At 35.6% G+C, this 13,875-nt stretch overlaps 1 protein-coding gene and 1 pseudogene across 1 annotated transcript in view; one reads left to right on the top strand and one right to left on the bottom strand.

Annotated features, from left to right (window-relative positions):
- REDIC1 (regulator of DNA class I crossover intermediates 1) overlaps positions 1-13,875 on the bottom strand; it is a 65,489-nt gene that overhangs the window by 31,200 nt on the left and 20,414 nt on the right. The window contains exons 4-8 of the mRNA XM_059681136.1: positions 13,542-13,680; positions 9,079-9,211; positions 8,289-8,337; positions 7,196-7,384; positions 5,665-5,780 (exon numbers count right to left, since the gene is read on the bottom strand). Coding sequence (XP_059537119.1) covers positions 5,665-5,780; positions 7,196-7,384; positions 8,289-8,337; positions 9,079-9,211; positions 13,542-13,680 — 626 coding nt within the window. The remainder of the gene's footprint in view (positions 1-5,664; positions 5,781-7,195; positions 7,385-8,288; positions 8,338-9,078; positions 9,212-13,541; positions 13,681-13,875) is intronic.
- On the top strand, positions 773-1,347 carry LOC132226087 (ras-related protein Rap-1b-like; annotated as a pseudogene).

Genomic DNA, 13,875 nt, shown 5'->3' with positions numbered 1-13,875 from the left:
AAAACAAGACCTATACATATGGTGTCTAAAAGAGACCCACTTCAGATTGAATGACACATGCACACTGAAAGTAAAGGGATAAAAAAAAAATTTTCATGCAAATGGAATAAAATTTTAAAAGTTGGTAATATCAGATTGCCAGGGCTGGCCAGCAGACCCTGAGTGACAGATGAATGGGTAACTCAAACACAACATTTGCTGTGAAAGAGAGGGCTAAGGGACGGCCTGGACAAAGGGACTAGGCAGCCTCGATTGCCTGCCTCATTAGCCTTTTATTTCAGTTTTTACCTTTGGATACAATCAGTAGGGTGAGTAATCATGGGAGGACACATGTATTTGCATTGTCCTCAAGGCAAGGGCACCCAAAGATTAGGCATAAGGATTCCAGTAAACACCCAAGGGTCTGCACGTGCACAGACTTGTTTGGAAAGGTCAAGGAATAATTAGGGGGGCCGCCTTCGACACTCCCCTAAGTCTCCCAAGTCAGAATTACGATAAATAGGGAAAACAGCCTTCTACACACTTCCTTTTTCTCAGAATTTCCTCCTTGCAAACTTTCCAATCAAGTCTCTTGTGCTTCCCAACGTCAGATAAAATAGACTTTAAAACAAAGGCTACAGACCGCCAAACCTCGCCCAGAGTCAGGCATGTAAACCAGCTGGAGCACTGGCAGCGCAGGACTGCTGTGGCACTGGGGGACAGTAACACAGAGGGAGCACAATGCATGGAGCAACACTGGCTACGGGGACCTGCTGACAGTGTGAGAGGTATTAGCTTTTGACAAGTTTGCACCATGCATGAATATAAGCTAGCTGTTCTTGGCTCAGGAGGCACTGGAAAATCTGCTCTGACTAAACAGCTTGTTCAAGGAATTTTTGTTGAAAAATATGATCCTACGATAAAAGCTTCTTATAGAAAGCAAGTTAAAGTAGATGCACAACAGTGTATGCTTGAAATCTTGGATACTGTAGGAATGGAACAATTTACAGCAATGAGGGGTTTGTATATGAAAAATGGAAAAGGCTTTGCATTAGTTTATTCCATACAGCACAGTCCACATTTAATGATTTACAAGATCTGAAATAACAGATTCTCCGAGTTAAAGGCACGGATGATGTTCCAATAATTCTGGTTGGTAATAAGTGTGAACTGGAAGATGAAAGAGTTGTAGGAAAGGAACAAGGTCAAAATCTAGCAAGACAATGGAACAACTGTGCAATCTTAGAATCCTCTGCAAAATCAAAAATAAATGTTAATGAGATCTTTTATGACCTAGTGGGGCAAAGTAACAGAAAAATTCATGGCCTGTGAAGGCCCACAAAAAAGTCATGATGTCAGCTGCTTTAATATACTAAACTAGAGGCCAAGTGCATGAATTCATGCACGGGTGGAGTCTGGCCAGCCCACCCCAATCGGGGCTGATCAGGCCGGGCTGGCCGGGGGGAGGGGCTGAGAGTGGTTGGCCAGCCCTATCCCCTGGTCAAACTCCTGGTTGAGGGGACAATTTGCATATTAGCCTTTTATTATATGGGATGCACTGTAGCTCTAAGCCATGTCTATTTTTACTTATATAATAGCCCTAGTGTATGCATCTGGTAAAAACAGAGGCTACAATCCAGTATTACTGCTAGGAGACATTTTCATCCACCAATGTTGTACAAGTATGAAAATAGTGTACTGTGTACTGTAACAGGCCCCATATTTTGTTTTGGAGAGTACAATAATGTAAATCCTAAAAGCACCACTATTTCAGCATAATAAAAGAAAATCCAAAGAGCTCCTATATAGACTAGTCCAGATAACTTCACTCCTTTGATACTTGTAGCTTATTGTTTTTTTAAGAAAATCAAGGTCTTTATCATTGGATTGTACAAATAAGTGATTTGATTAACACAGCGACATAGTTTTTTTAATTTTTAAGAAACCTGTGGAGATAGTGATCTTGTCTTTAAAAATGCAATAGTCCTTTCACTATAATGTCTTAAAGATGTTGCCTTTAATATCTGCTGTGAAGGAAATGTCCAGATTTTTCAAATCTCTTATTATATGTTTCCATAGAGAACAATGTTTATAGTTGTGTGTGCAGTGGGGGTCTACAACAAGAAGTGTATATTTTCAAACAATTTTTTAATGATTTAACAATTTTTGTAAATCATTTTCAGGCTTCTGCAGCTGTAGATTATCACTGAATCCCTTGCTTACTCATGCATAAGTGTATTTGCAGTGCCAAATATACAGGTTTAGTATTTTTGCCTGTTAATGATTGCTTCACATGTGTAACATTTTGGTTGAGATGTTAAATGGTGGACGAGTACTGTGGATGTGAATGTGGGAAGTAATTTTAATCATGTATAATTGGTCACAAGGCCCAAGGTGCAGTAACTATTGCTGTTTTATTTAACAATGCCTTGTTGCTTTGTGTGCATTAAAGTTTGGATGTAAAGATTGTGTATCTATCCAACAGGGAGCCACAGTATTTAATTGACCAACCTAGTGTTACAACTACTAAGAAGTGGCCAAATGTAAACTAAAAGCCTTAATTAAAGCGGTGCAATTTTGTATAACTTAGCATCAGTAGTTCAATAAATTTGGATTGCCATGCAAGAGCTTGCATTATAATTACTTGCCACTTGAATGTGTTTTGTGTAATGTTTAACAGTGCAAGTAAATATAGATTTAACTTCTTTTTAAATCTAAAAAAACAAAACACAAAAAAACAAAGGCTATAAAGAGACAAAGAAGGGCATTTCATAGTGATAAAGGAATCAACCCAACAGAAGGATATAACTCTTATAAATATCTATGCACCCAATGTAGATATATAAAGCAAATTTATATATAAATATATAAAGCAAATTTTGATGGATATAACAGAAGAGCTCAACAGTAATACAATAGTAGGGGACTTTAACAACCTACTGACATCAATGGACAGATCATCCAGACAAAAAATCAACAAGAAAACCATGATATCAGATCACACATTGGACTAGATCAGCGATTTTCAACTGCTGTGCCACAAGAATTCTTAAAACATGCAATACCTGGCGATTTAGTTAAGGGCACTGACCTCTTTTCCATTAGTTTGTCAAGTAAAAAAAATGACAACACAGCCTGGCCAGTTTTGCTCAATGGATAGAATGCTGGCCCACAGACTGAAGGGTCAAGGGTCTGATCCCAGTCTAGGGGCATGTACCTCAGTTGCAGGCTTGAGACCAGGTCCTAGTTAGGGCATGTGCCGGAGATAACCAATCAATGTGTCTCTCTCACATCGATGTTTCTTTCTCTCTGTTTCTCTCCCTCCCTTTCACTCTTCTCTAAAAATTAATGAAAAATCATCCTTGGGTGTGGATTAACAAAACAAAATTTAAAAACATACCTAAAAAAATGACAACAGCCAACACAACAATAGCTGCCCGGTGTGAATGAATGAAAATTATAGCCATATTTTGGTTAGATCAATTTTTTTTAGGGGGGGGGTTGCTGTCAACTTTTAGTGATTAGTTTATGTGTACCATGAGATAAAAAAAGGTTGAAAATCACTGGACTATATGGATTTAATTGACATTTTTAGGACATTTCACCCCAAAACAGCAGTAATACATTTTCCTTAAGTGCATATAGAACATTTCCTAGGATAGACCACATATTAGGCCACAAGAAAAAAAGAGTAAATTAAATACAAAGTAAACAGACAAAAGGAAATAAAAGTAAAAGCAGAATTCAATGAAATAAAAAATAGAAAAGTATGAAACATTTTCTTTAACCAACAACAATTAACAGATACAATTCCACTGTAAAAATGCCAGCCAAGGAGCTAATCCAATAATAAAAAAAAATCCTTGTATTACAGAGAGGCTAGCCACAGTCATGCTGTAGAAAGTGAGTCATGAATTTGAGTAAAAGCAGGAAGGTTGAAGTAAAAGTCAGACTTACATCAGGGAGGGCCGTAACTGCCAAAATAAATTTCAGATTTAATGCTTTATTTAGCATATGAATTCTAGCGTGCAAAGCAAACATATGGCATTGGAAGTACCAAAAATGTTACAATAAAAATAATTCAATGAGCCCTGGCCAGTGTGGTTCAGTTGGCTTAAACATCATCCTGTACACCAAAAGGTTGTGGGTTCGATTCCTGGCCAGGGCACATACATAGGTTGTGGGTTCAGTCCCTGGTTGGGACATGTACAAGAGGCAACTCGTGTCTGTCTGTCTGTCTGTCTCTCATTCTCTCTCTCCTTCTCTCCCTCCCTCCCTTCCTCCCTGTCTAAAATGAATAAGAAAAAATTCAATGACTGCGCGCGCGCGCACACACACACACACACACACACACACACACACACACACGAAAAGAAGAGAAATATGTGAAACTGAGAGATGATTCAAAGAGTAGGTAAATAAAATTGATAAGCCTCTATTCAGAATAACCAGGAGAAAGGGGAAAAAATACAACTTACCATATTAAAAATGAGAGAAAAGACATCACTACAGATGTTAAAGATTTTAAATACATAAAAAGGAGATTTTATAAATAACTGTAAGTCAATAAATGCTACAACATAAAAAATAGCATGCATTTAAATTTTTAATTAATAAAAATGAGATACATTTATTGTATGACAAACTACCAAAGCTCACTCAACAAACAAATAAATAACATTACTAGCCTATGTCTAATAAAATATGATAGTTAAAGAAACAAAAACAAAAACCTTACCACAAAAGGAACTCCATACAGAAAGCAGATCAGTAGTTGCCTTGGGATGAGGTAAGGGATGTGACATGGTCAGAGGAAGGAATTACAAAGGTGCCCAAAGAAACTACTAGGGATGATGAATATTATATTCATTATCTTTGACATATGTCAAATCTTAAAGTGCACATTCTAAATAGGTTCAGTTTGTAGTATGCTGATTATACAATAAAGCTGTAAAACAAATGGATCTGAGGACAAAGAGGAAACAAAAAGGACTGTTAAGGAGCTGTAACAATTCTCTAGGCAAAAGGCAGTGGTAGCTTAAACTGAGATGAAACTGTAGAGATAGAAACATGAGCAGATAATTTTATGTTAGAATACAGAATTGGCAATACTTTGTTGTTGACATGGATATTGGGTGTTGAAGGAGAAAGGAGGGAATCAAGGACAACTTCTGGTTTAAGCAACTTAGTGAATAGAGTGTTATTTTAAAAAATGAGGAAGACTGGAATAGAATTAGAGTCAAGGTTTTTTCACCACAATTACAAAGAGTGACTCAAACTGGTTTTCAAGTTTAATGGATTTAAAACAATAAACTAGGGTTTATCTACAGAAATCAAGAAAATAAAAGTGGGGCATCGATCAATAGACATAAATGAAAGAGAAATTATGTTTATGACACAGAAAAAGAAACTAGTAATTCATGGAGATTATAAAACAGGTACAAAATGTCTTGGCCCAAAATATTTTTACATACATAAATAAAAGGTAGGTGTTCCCATTAGAAAATAATTATTTAAAACTATTTTAATTAAATGCTATATATTAATCTAGTGGATATTTTCTATTAGTATTACTTAGGTCTGCTTGCATTTTTAACTAAAAATATTTGTGTCCATTAAAATCAGATTAATAACTCAAAGAAAGAATGCTGCAGGTTCTTTGTTTCCTGCCATATCTTTGCTCACCTGCTTAATCTTTCAAATAATGTTCCAATTTTTGCTGTTTTATATGATGAACTAAGAGCATCTTGACTTTCATTTAATTTGGAAAACAAGCAATTAGAATAATTGACATTACTGAGCTGGAAAAAAAAAGAAAGGAAGAACCTGACAAAATGGTAAATGTTCATATACGCAATTAAAATTATTTATCATGATATGCCATTTAAGTAGACATCTATATTGAAAAAAATGTGATTTTAGTCTAAAATAAAGGAATCATGTCCTTATTAAAAACAAATGCTGTTCTAACAAAGAAAGCATTATCAATATTTGAATGATTGTTAAACTAACAGAGTTGACACCTTGTGGAGCTAATTATTTTATCAGAAGTTAAAAAAAAAATTACTTTAGACAATAAAAAAAAAAACATTAAAGAAATACGCAGGATACCAGAATCTTGAGAAAAGTTAAATTTCTCTGACAGAAAATAATATTTTCTCCCAAGGAAATAGCTGTAATTATCTAAGTTCTTCCATTTACTGGTTAATTTTACAGACTGCTACTTTAATCTTTCCGAATATCATTGAGTACAACAGGGGAAAATATGTGAAGACTGATGTGAAAAGCAGATGAGATAATCTATTTGTTAATGTGGAAGGTACCATATAAATGTAAGATTTTATGTTGGCTGAATGCTAATCTATCTAGCAATAATAATTTATACCTGTAGTATATTTTATTTATAAGCCATGAAACAAAGAAATGAAAGTTCCAACCAACTCTTGGCTTCACTGATCTTTAATATTGTTTTTTAGACTCTCTCATTTATTTCCACTCTGATCTTTATTATTTCCATCCTTCTGCTCACTCTGGGATTTTCTTGTTCTCTTTCTAATTCTTTTAGGCATAGGGTTAGATTATTTATTTGAGATTTTTCTTGCTTCTTGAAGTAGGGGAAGATTCATTGGAACCAAAGGAGTGCCCTCCAAATTTTTCTCTGAATATATATATATATATGTATATATATATATATATATATATATCCCTCTGAAAATATCGAGGCATATTGCCAGTCTTCCATTATTAGCAATGATTCCTATTTGTATAATTTTAATTAACATGTATTTGACCAGTTCTCATTTGTCACATCATAAAAAGAATCAAGCTATCACAGCTCATACTTTAACAGACTACTATGACATGTTGAAATTATGTATTACTATTCACAGGACCCTTTTCATACCAACCAGTCATTTACTGTGATTACAAGCATCAACTATTATAAAATATACTGAATTTTCATTTTCACTATCAACAATTTTATAACAGGATGGTGATTTCAAAGATTTTTAAAGAACATTCCAGTGTTTGGATTCATTATCTAGTAAAGAGAATTAAGCTTTTGTCTTAAGAGGAAATATTATACTTAATTTGATCTCCTAATTCACTATACCTATAGCAATTCACACTGATTTTTTTTAAATTTATAAAAGAAAAAAGAATACCATAAAAATATAATGATATAAAATACTAAAAACTAATGATTCAAAGATACCTGCTCATTCTGTATTTTTTCATATGCAACTTTCTGAGGACTAGGTGCTATTCTGGGGACGAAATTTTGTTTTGTAACATTTCTGTTAGAAGATAATTCTGCAGAAAAAGATGATGGTGTGAAACTGCAGTTTTCTACTCTGTTGAACTGAGGTTCAAAAATTCTATATGAGTCCATGACTTGTGACAACTATAGGAAAGAAGATACAATCATGTGAATTTCAAACAAAATAAATAAACTAGTGAAGACAAAAGTCAAAATAGAAGTAAATAGGTCATGCATACATTGGAGAAAAAGTCCCAAGGAAAGGCAAGTCATCAGTAATTGACAGGATTTTTAAGACAAGAGAAGTTATCATCTAAGCATGTACTTAAAAGGTTCCTTCCATCTGCCTTTCTCACCCTTGGTCCCCTCCACCCTAAAGCTCCATTCCTGCTTGTCATCTCCTATTGACAGGAAATCTGTGTTTCATTAACCCACAAATTCAGATGAAAAGATTTCCAAGAGATTTCAGTATTACTGCCATTATATTTTTGATGTAGTTTAACTCTGGCAATTCAAAAAAAGGAAAAGAAGATAATATGGTGTTGGACCTTAAAATTTCAGGCTTTAATCACAATCTATGCATTTTCTAATTTCTTAAAACATTATTTGCTAAAAAAATAATCATTTGCAATACTTTAAAAGAAAAATGATCTTGGGATCAACATGAATTCTGAAAATCATAATTTGATATAAAATAAAGCAATCTGGTCACTATACCTGAAGGATAAATTGCCAATTATCACATGAACCCAAATATAAATCTCTAACTGACTTATCCTTTGCAATATGTAAGTAACAAGCAGAATCAAATGTTATACACGTACAGGCCTAGTCTACATTACCAGAACTCCAAAAGGTTTCTCATACATAAACAACTAAAACGTTTTTTATAATATAGGTTCCTTACATTAAAAACTTTTAAAATAATAATTTTAAAGACTAAAAAATTTTTAAAGGATAAAATTTTTTCCTCATATTAAAAAAAATGTATTATTTGGCAGGATGCCACATTTGTTAAAATAACATTAAAATTCTTTTTCATTCTCACCTGAACCGGGCCCAGTTCTTCCTTGCTTCCCAGTCTTTGATGGTGCATACTAATTAAAATTAAAACTTAAGATTAAAAATAGACAGGGCAATAAAATTGGCTTTTTATATATGCTTTAAAATTCATACTTTTCTATCCAAATACACAAAAACATATGAAACTCAAATCATTCCTGGGACATACTATGACTGAGTTTTATAAAAATTACTAGAGGCCCGGTGCACAAAATTCATGCAGGGGTGGGTGGTGGTCCCTCAGCCCAACCTGCACCCTCTCCAATCCGGGATCCCTCTCGCAATCCGGGACCACTGGCTCCTAACCGCTCACCTACCTGCCTGCCTGATCGACCCTAACCCCTCTGCCTGCCTGCCTGATTGCCCATAACTGCCCTCCCCTGCCTGTCTGATCGCCCCTAACTGCCCTCCCCTGCTGGCCTGATTACCCCTGACCGCCTCTGCCTTAGCCTCCACTACTGTGGCTTTGTCCAGAAGGAAGGCAGGACGACCGGAAGATGTTGGGTCGACCCAGTCTAATTAGCACATTACCTTTTATTAGTATGGATACTATTACTAAAGAGACATTTTTATGATAAGGAAAGTCAAACTAGGCATACAAAATACTGAATATGAACATTAGGTTATTTAACAAGGTCATCTTAATAGTTTAATAATACACCAAGACAAAAACCTGAGGTAGAAGAATAAGCCCTTTGTACATTTTCAATGAATAAAACAGTGTCAATAATGATACATCTAAATATCTAACAATATCTAACCTAGCCAAAACTCACCTGCTTTCTAGATCATCAATGCAGAGTTTAGATGGTACACAGGAAGGCGACATCGGAAGTTCTAAATCATGCTTTTTTAGGGGCATTTTTATGTCTCTATTCATATTCACATGGATTGGTTTTCTCATAGTTTCTGTAACAACAAAAAAAACACTATAATTTAAAAATAAAAATGGATGACAAAATATTTTAAAAGCACTTTTTTATATACTCTGTTCATTAAATAAATATGCATCTTACATTTACTAAAACCATCTATATTCCATATATGCTAAAAATATCATTACCTATCACAGATAATTCAAATCATCTTTTTCATCTTACATATTTCTCATAAAAGAGGCTCTACTAATTCAGTTCTACTTTTTTCCCTCCAAGCCTTCCCTGACCCCCAGACTATATGAGGTGCTATGTTACATATTGCCATAGCACTACATATATTCTCTATTATATCACTTATCATAGTTTATTGTACTTAATTAACTCCATATCCCTCACTAGATTTTAAACTTTGTCTCTCCTTATAAAAGATTTCACTATTTTGTCTGTTCAGTACTTTTAACTGTTCTGGGGAATGCTTTTTACACATGCACAGACTATATAGTTCTAGAAAAGACTTTCTATCTTCTTATAAAATTCCTACCTCTCTGGAAAAATAATTCATTTAGGGTTAGCTATCTGAACTAAGATGAATCAATAATATCACATCTCTCTGGTATTAAGTAATTGTTCCAGTGCTGGGACCTGACATCAACAGGGCAAGGCAACATCCTTCAGAGGAATTTAAAAATTCAGAAGCAGAGAAACAATTCTCAGTATTTCCCTAGCGGCAAAACTAAAATATGAGCAATATTAGTTTTTTTGAGGTCACGTTTTAAACCTCAGTGATGAAAACCGTCAGAGAGACTATCATAACTGAGAATCTTTCATAGCATTCAAGTCTCTAATTCAAGCAGTCTCTGAGGCCCAGCTGCACCGCTACTCTTCCTTTTAGTTAAGTGTCAAACCATTCAAGCTGCTGTAACAGAATACCATGGTCTGGGTGGATTATAAACAACAAATATTTATCTATCAGTCTGGCAGCAGGGCAGTCCAAGATAAAGGTGCTGCCAGATTCGGTGTCTGGTAAGGGCCCTCTTCAGGTTCATAGACAGCCATGGTGGAAGGTGTGGGAGAGGTCTTTGGAATCTCTTTTATCAGGGCACTAATTCCATTCATGAGAGCTCCCCCCTAATAACTTAATCACTTCGTAAAGACCCTACTCCTAATACCATGGCATTGGAGGTTAGGATTTCAACATATGAACTGGGATTGGGGAGACATTCAGTCCATAACATTAAGTAAATATATATATATATATTTTAAAATTCTGTCATTTGCAGTCATGAATCCTGACTAATAAAGTTTTTTGTTGAGGAGGAAAAATATCCTTTTCCTCTACTCTTCTAAATTTTCAGCTGATGTTCCTATAAGAAAAGAGAAATTAATAAATTTATTCAATATAAGGCTTTATGTGAAAAACTTTATAAGGAAATGAAGACCCAAAGAAGTGGTTAAAACCTGAGCATTTTCATGCTAAGTTTGATGAAAAGTGAAAAGTGGGGAAAAAACTGATAGGACAAAAAGGATATGAGCTAAGTGTTGTAAACTGGGGAAACCTGTTCATCTAGATTCCTCTCTGTGTTCCTCTGTCATGGAGATAAATATTCTCCATGTTTAAGGAAAGCACCTCTCACATGAGAATCTTCCTACACATCCTGCTTCTCAAATTCCTTCAGCTTAAAATATTTACCATGCCAAGGTATCATAAATTTGAGTAGCACATCTGACACCATCACTTGCTGTTCTATTCCCAGGATCCAACATAAAACTTATGGTAGATAGTCAATAAACATATGTTGAATGTATGAATGAAAAGAAAGTGGGAAGAAAGTGTTATGCCCAGATTTCAAGATCCCCCAAGAAAGACCACCAGGGAGCCGAGTCCGATGCAAAAGCAAAGAGTCCTTTTATTCAAGCCCGGGCTTGGTCCCCCTCCGCCTCCATTACTGGATGCGAGAAAGAGCCCCGAGTCCCAAGGGAACAAAGAATTTATAGGGCTTGGGGTCGGGGGTGGGTGCACACTCTGACCACTGATTTGGCCGATTCTGGTTGGTTGAGTGAGGTCCGGGGGCTAGTGACGCAAGGGCAGGGTGCAGCTAGGGTCTGGTTACACAAAGACGGGGGGTGGCTAGCATACTCTTGGCCTTGGGCTAGTTTCCCCCACTTTCCCATTGGCTGAGATAAGGGCAGGCTGAGTAACTGATACATTCTGTGGCTTTCCTGGGAGAGGAGTTAGAGACATAGCTATCAGGTCCGTTCTGTCCCTTCAAAAGAAAATATGTAAAGGTAAATACATCATTGGACAGCTACATCCAAAAGAAAATGGGACAGTATCTTAAATCATACACAAAAAATCAACTCAAAATGGATTAAAAACTTGAAAGTTAAGACCTGAAGACCATTAAACTCCTAAAAGAAAAGATAAGAGATAAGCTCCTTGGCAATAATTTTTGGACATTACACCAAAAGCAAAAATAAGTAAGTGGGATTATATAAAACCAAAAAGTTTCTTCACAGAAAAGGAAAACCTCAACAAAATAAAAAGGCAACCTATGAAATGGGAAAAATATTTGTAAATCATGTATTTCATAAGGTGTTAAATATCCAAAATATAACATGTAAAGAACTCATATAATTCACTAACACAAAACAAGCAAGCTAATACTTAAAATGGACAGAGGACCTGAAAAGGTATACACATTTTAAAAATATATTTTTATTGATTTCAGAGAGGGAGAGATAGAAACATCAATGATAAGAGAGAATCATTGATCGGCTGTCTCTTGCAAGCCCCACTCTGGGGATGGAATCCACAACCTGGGCACATACCTTGACTGGGAATCGACCCATGACCCCCTGGTTCATAGGTTGACACTAAACCACTGAGCCACACCAGCAGGCTGAAAAGATATTTTTTTCAAAAAAGACCTACAAATGGCCAACATCAAAATGAAAAGGTGCCCACTATTACTAATCCTTGGGGGAAATGCAAATACAAACCACAAGATATCACCTCACACCTATTAGAATGGGTATCATAAAAAATACAAGATAACAATTGGTGGCAAGGATATAGAGAAAAGGGAACCCTTGTACACTTTTGGTGGGAATGTAAGTTGGTACAGTCACTGTGAAGGACAGTATGGAGGTTCCTCAAAAAATTAAAAGAACTACCCTATGATTCAGCAATCCTACTTGTGGTATATATCCCAAGGAAATGAAAACAGGATGTTGAAAAGATATCTGCATTGCCAGATTTACTGCAACATTCACAATAGCCAAGATATGGAAACAACTTCAGTGTCCATGGAGAGATGAATGAATAAAGATGTGGTGTATAATATTCTATGGAATATTCTTCGACCATGAAAAAGAAGGGAATCCTTTCATTTGTGACAACATGGATGGACCTTGAAGGCAACAAGCTAAATGAAATAAGCCAGATAAAGACAAATACTACATGGCATCACTTATCTGTGAAATCTAAAAAATAAAAAAAGTTAAAAGTCAAATACAAAGAATACAAAGCGGTTGCTGGGGGCTGGGACTGGGGAGTAGGGGAAACGGGGAGAGTTGGTAAATGGTATAAACTTTCATCCATAAACTGAGAAAGGTCTAAGGATCTAATGTAAAATGTGGGAACTAGTCCTGGATGGTTTGGCTCAGTGGATAGAGCATCAGCCTGGGGACTAAAGAGTCCCCAGTTCGATTCCGGTCAAAGACACATGCCTGGGTTGTGGGCTTGATCCCCAGCAGGAAGCATGCAGGAGGCAGCCGATCAATGATTCTCTCTCATTGATGTTTCTATCTCTCTCCCTCTCCCTTCCTCTCTGAAATCAATAAAAATATATTTAAATAAATAAATAAACAAATAAAATGTGGTAACTATAGGTGATAACACTGCATTATACAAGTGAAGGGGAAAAGTAAATATATCAAACAGATTTATAAAATCTTTTATTCCTGCTCACATCTACCTATGATCGAGGATCTCATGGTTCAATTCCATTCCCTTCAGGAAACATGTCTACTTCCTGGCTCCATCCCTAGTGGGGGGCATACAGGAGGCAGCCAAATCAATGATTCTCTCACCATTGATGCTTCTCTCTCTCTCTCTCTCTCTCTCTCTCTCTCTCTCTCTCTCTCCCTCCCTCCCTCCCTCCCTCCCTCTTCCTTCCTCTCAGAAATCAATATATATGTATCTTAAAAAAAAATTAAGGCTTCTAATTTAAGAGGACAACCAATTTATACAATTAGTTTACTTTCCACATCGATTGAGCTCTAAAATTATAAACTTATTAGAAAACTAAATGCTATGATCGCATCAGAGTCAAAACAAAACACTATTTAGAATTACTTACCAGGTGTTTTCTTCTGGCAAGAGATCTGATTTACCACATATAGGTTAAGGAGGTCTAAACTGACAGTGGAATTTTTGACAGGTGATAAAACTCCCAGTAATTTCATTTTTGATTTGAACCTTTTCTTTTCAAAATATTCCTAAAATAATTAAAAATGTAAAAATTACTGCAGTAACCATAAGATTTCTGGCAGAAAAATAAATAGCAAAAGACAATAATGCTATTAAATAATTTAATTAATATTTTCATATTTTTGTGACACCCGTTATATGCTTACATATAAATTAAATTCATTCATGATGACCTGTAATTTGCCTAAAGACTCTAAATTTCA

The sequence above is a fragment of the Myotis daubentonii genome, chromosome 2 (genome assembly GCF_963259705.1).
Source record: "Myotis daubentonii chromosome 2, mMyoDau2.1, whole genome shotgun sequence".
Taxonomy (NCBI): domain Eukaryota; kingdom Metazoa; phylum Chordata; class Mammalia; order Chiroptera; family Vespertilionidae; genus Myotis; species Myotis daubentonii.
This window is presented reverse-complemented; position numbering and strand designations above follow the sequence as displayed.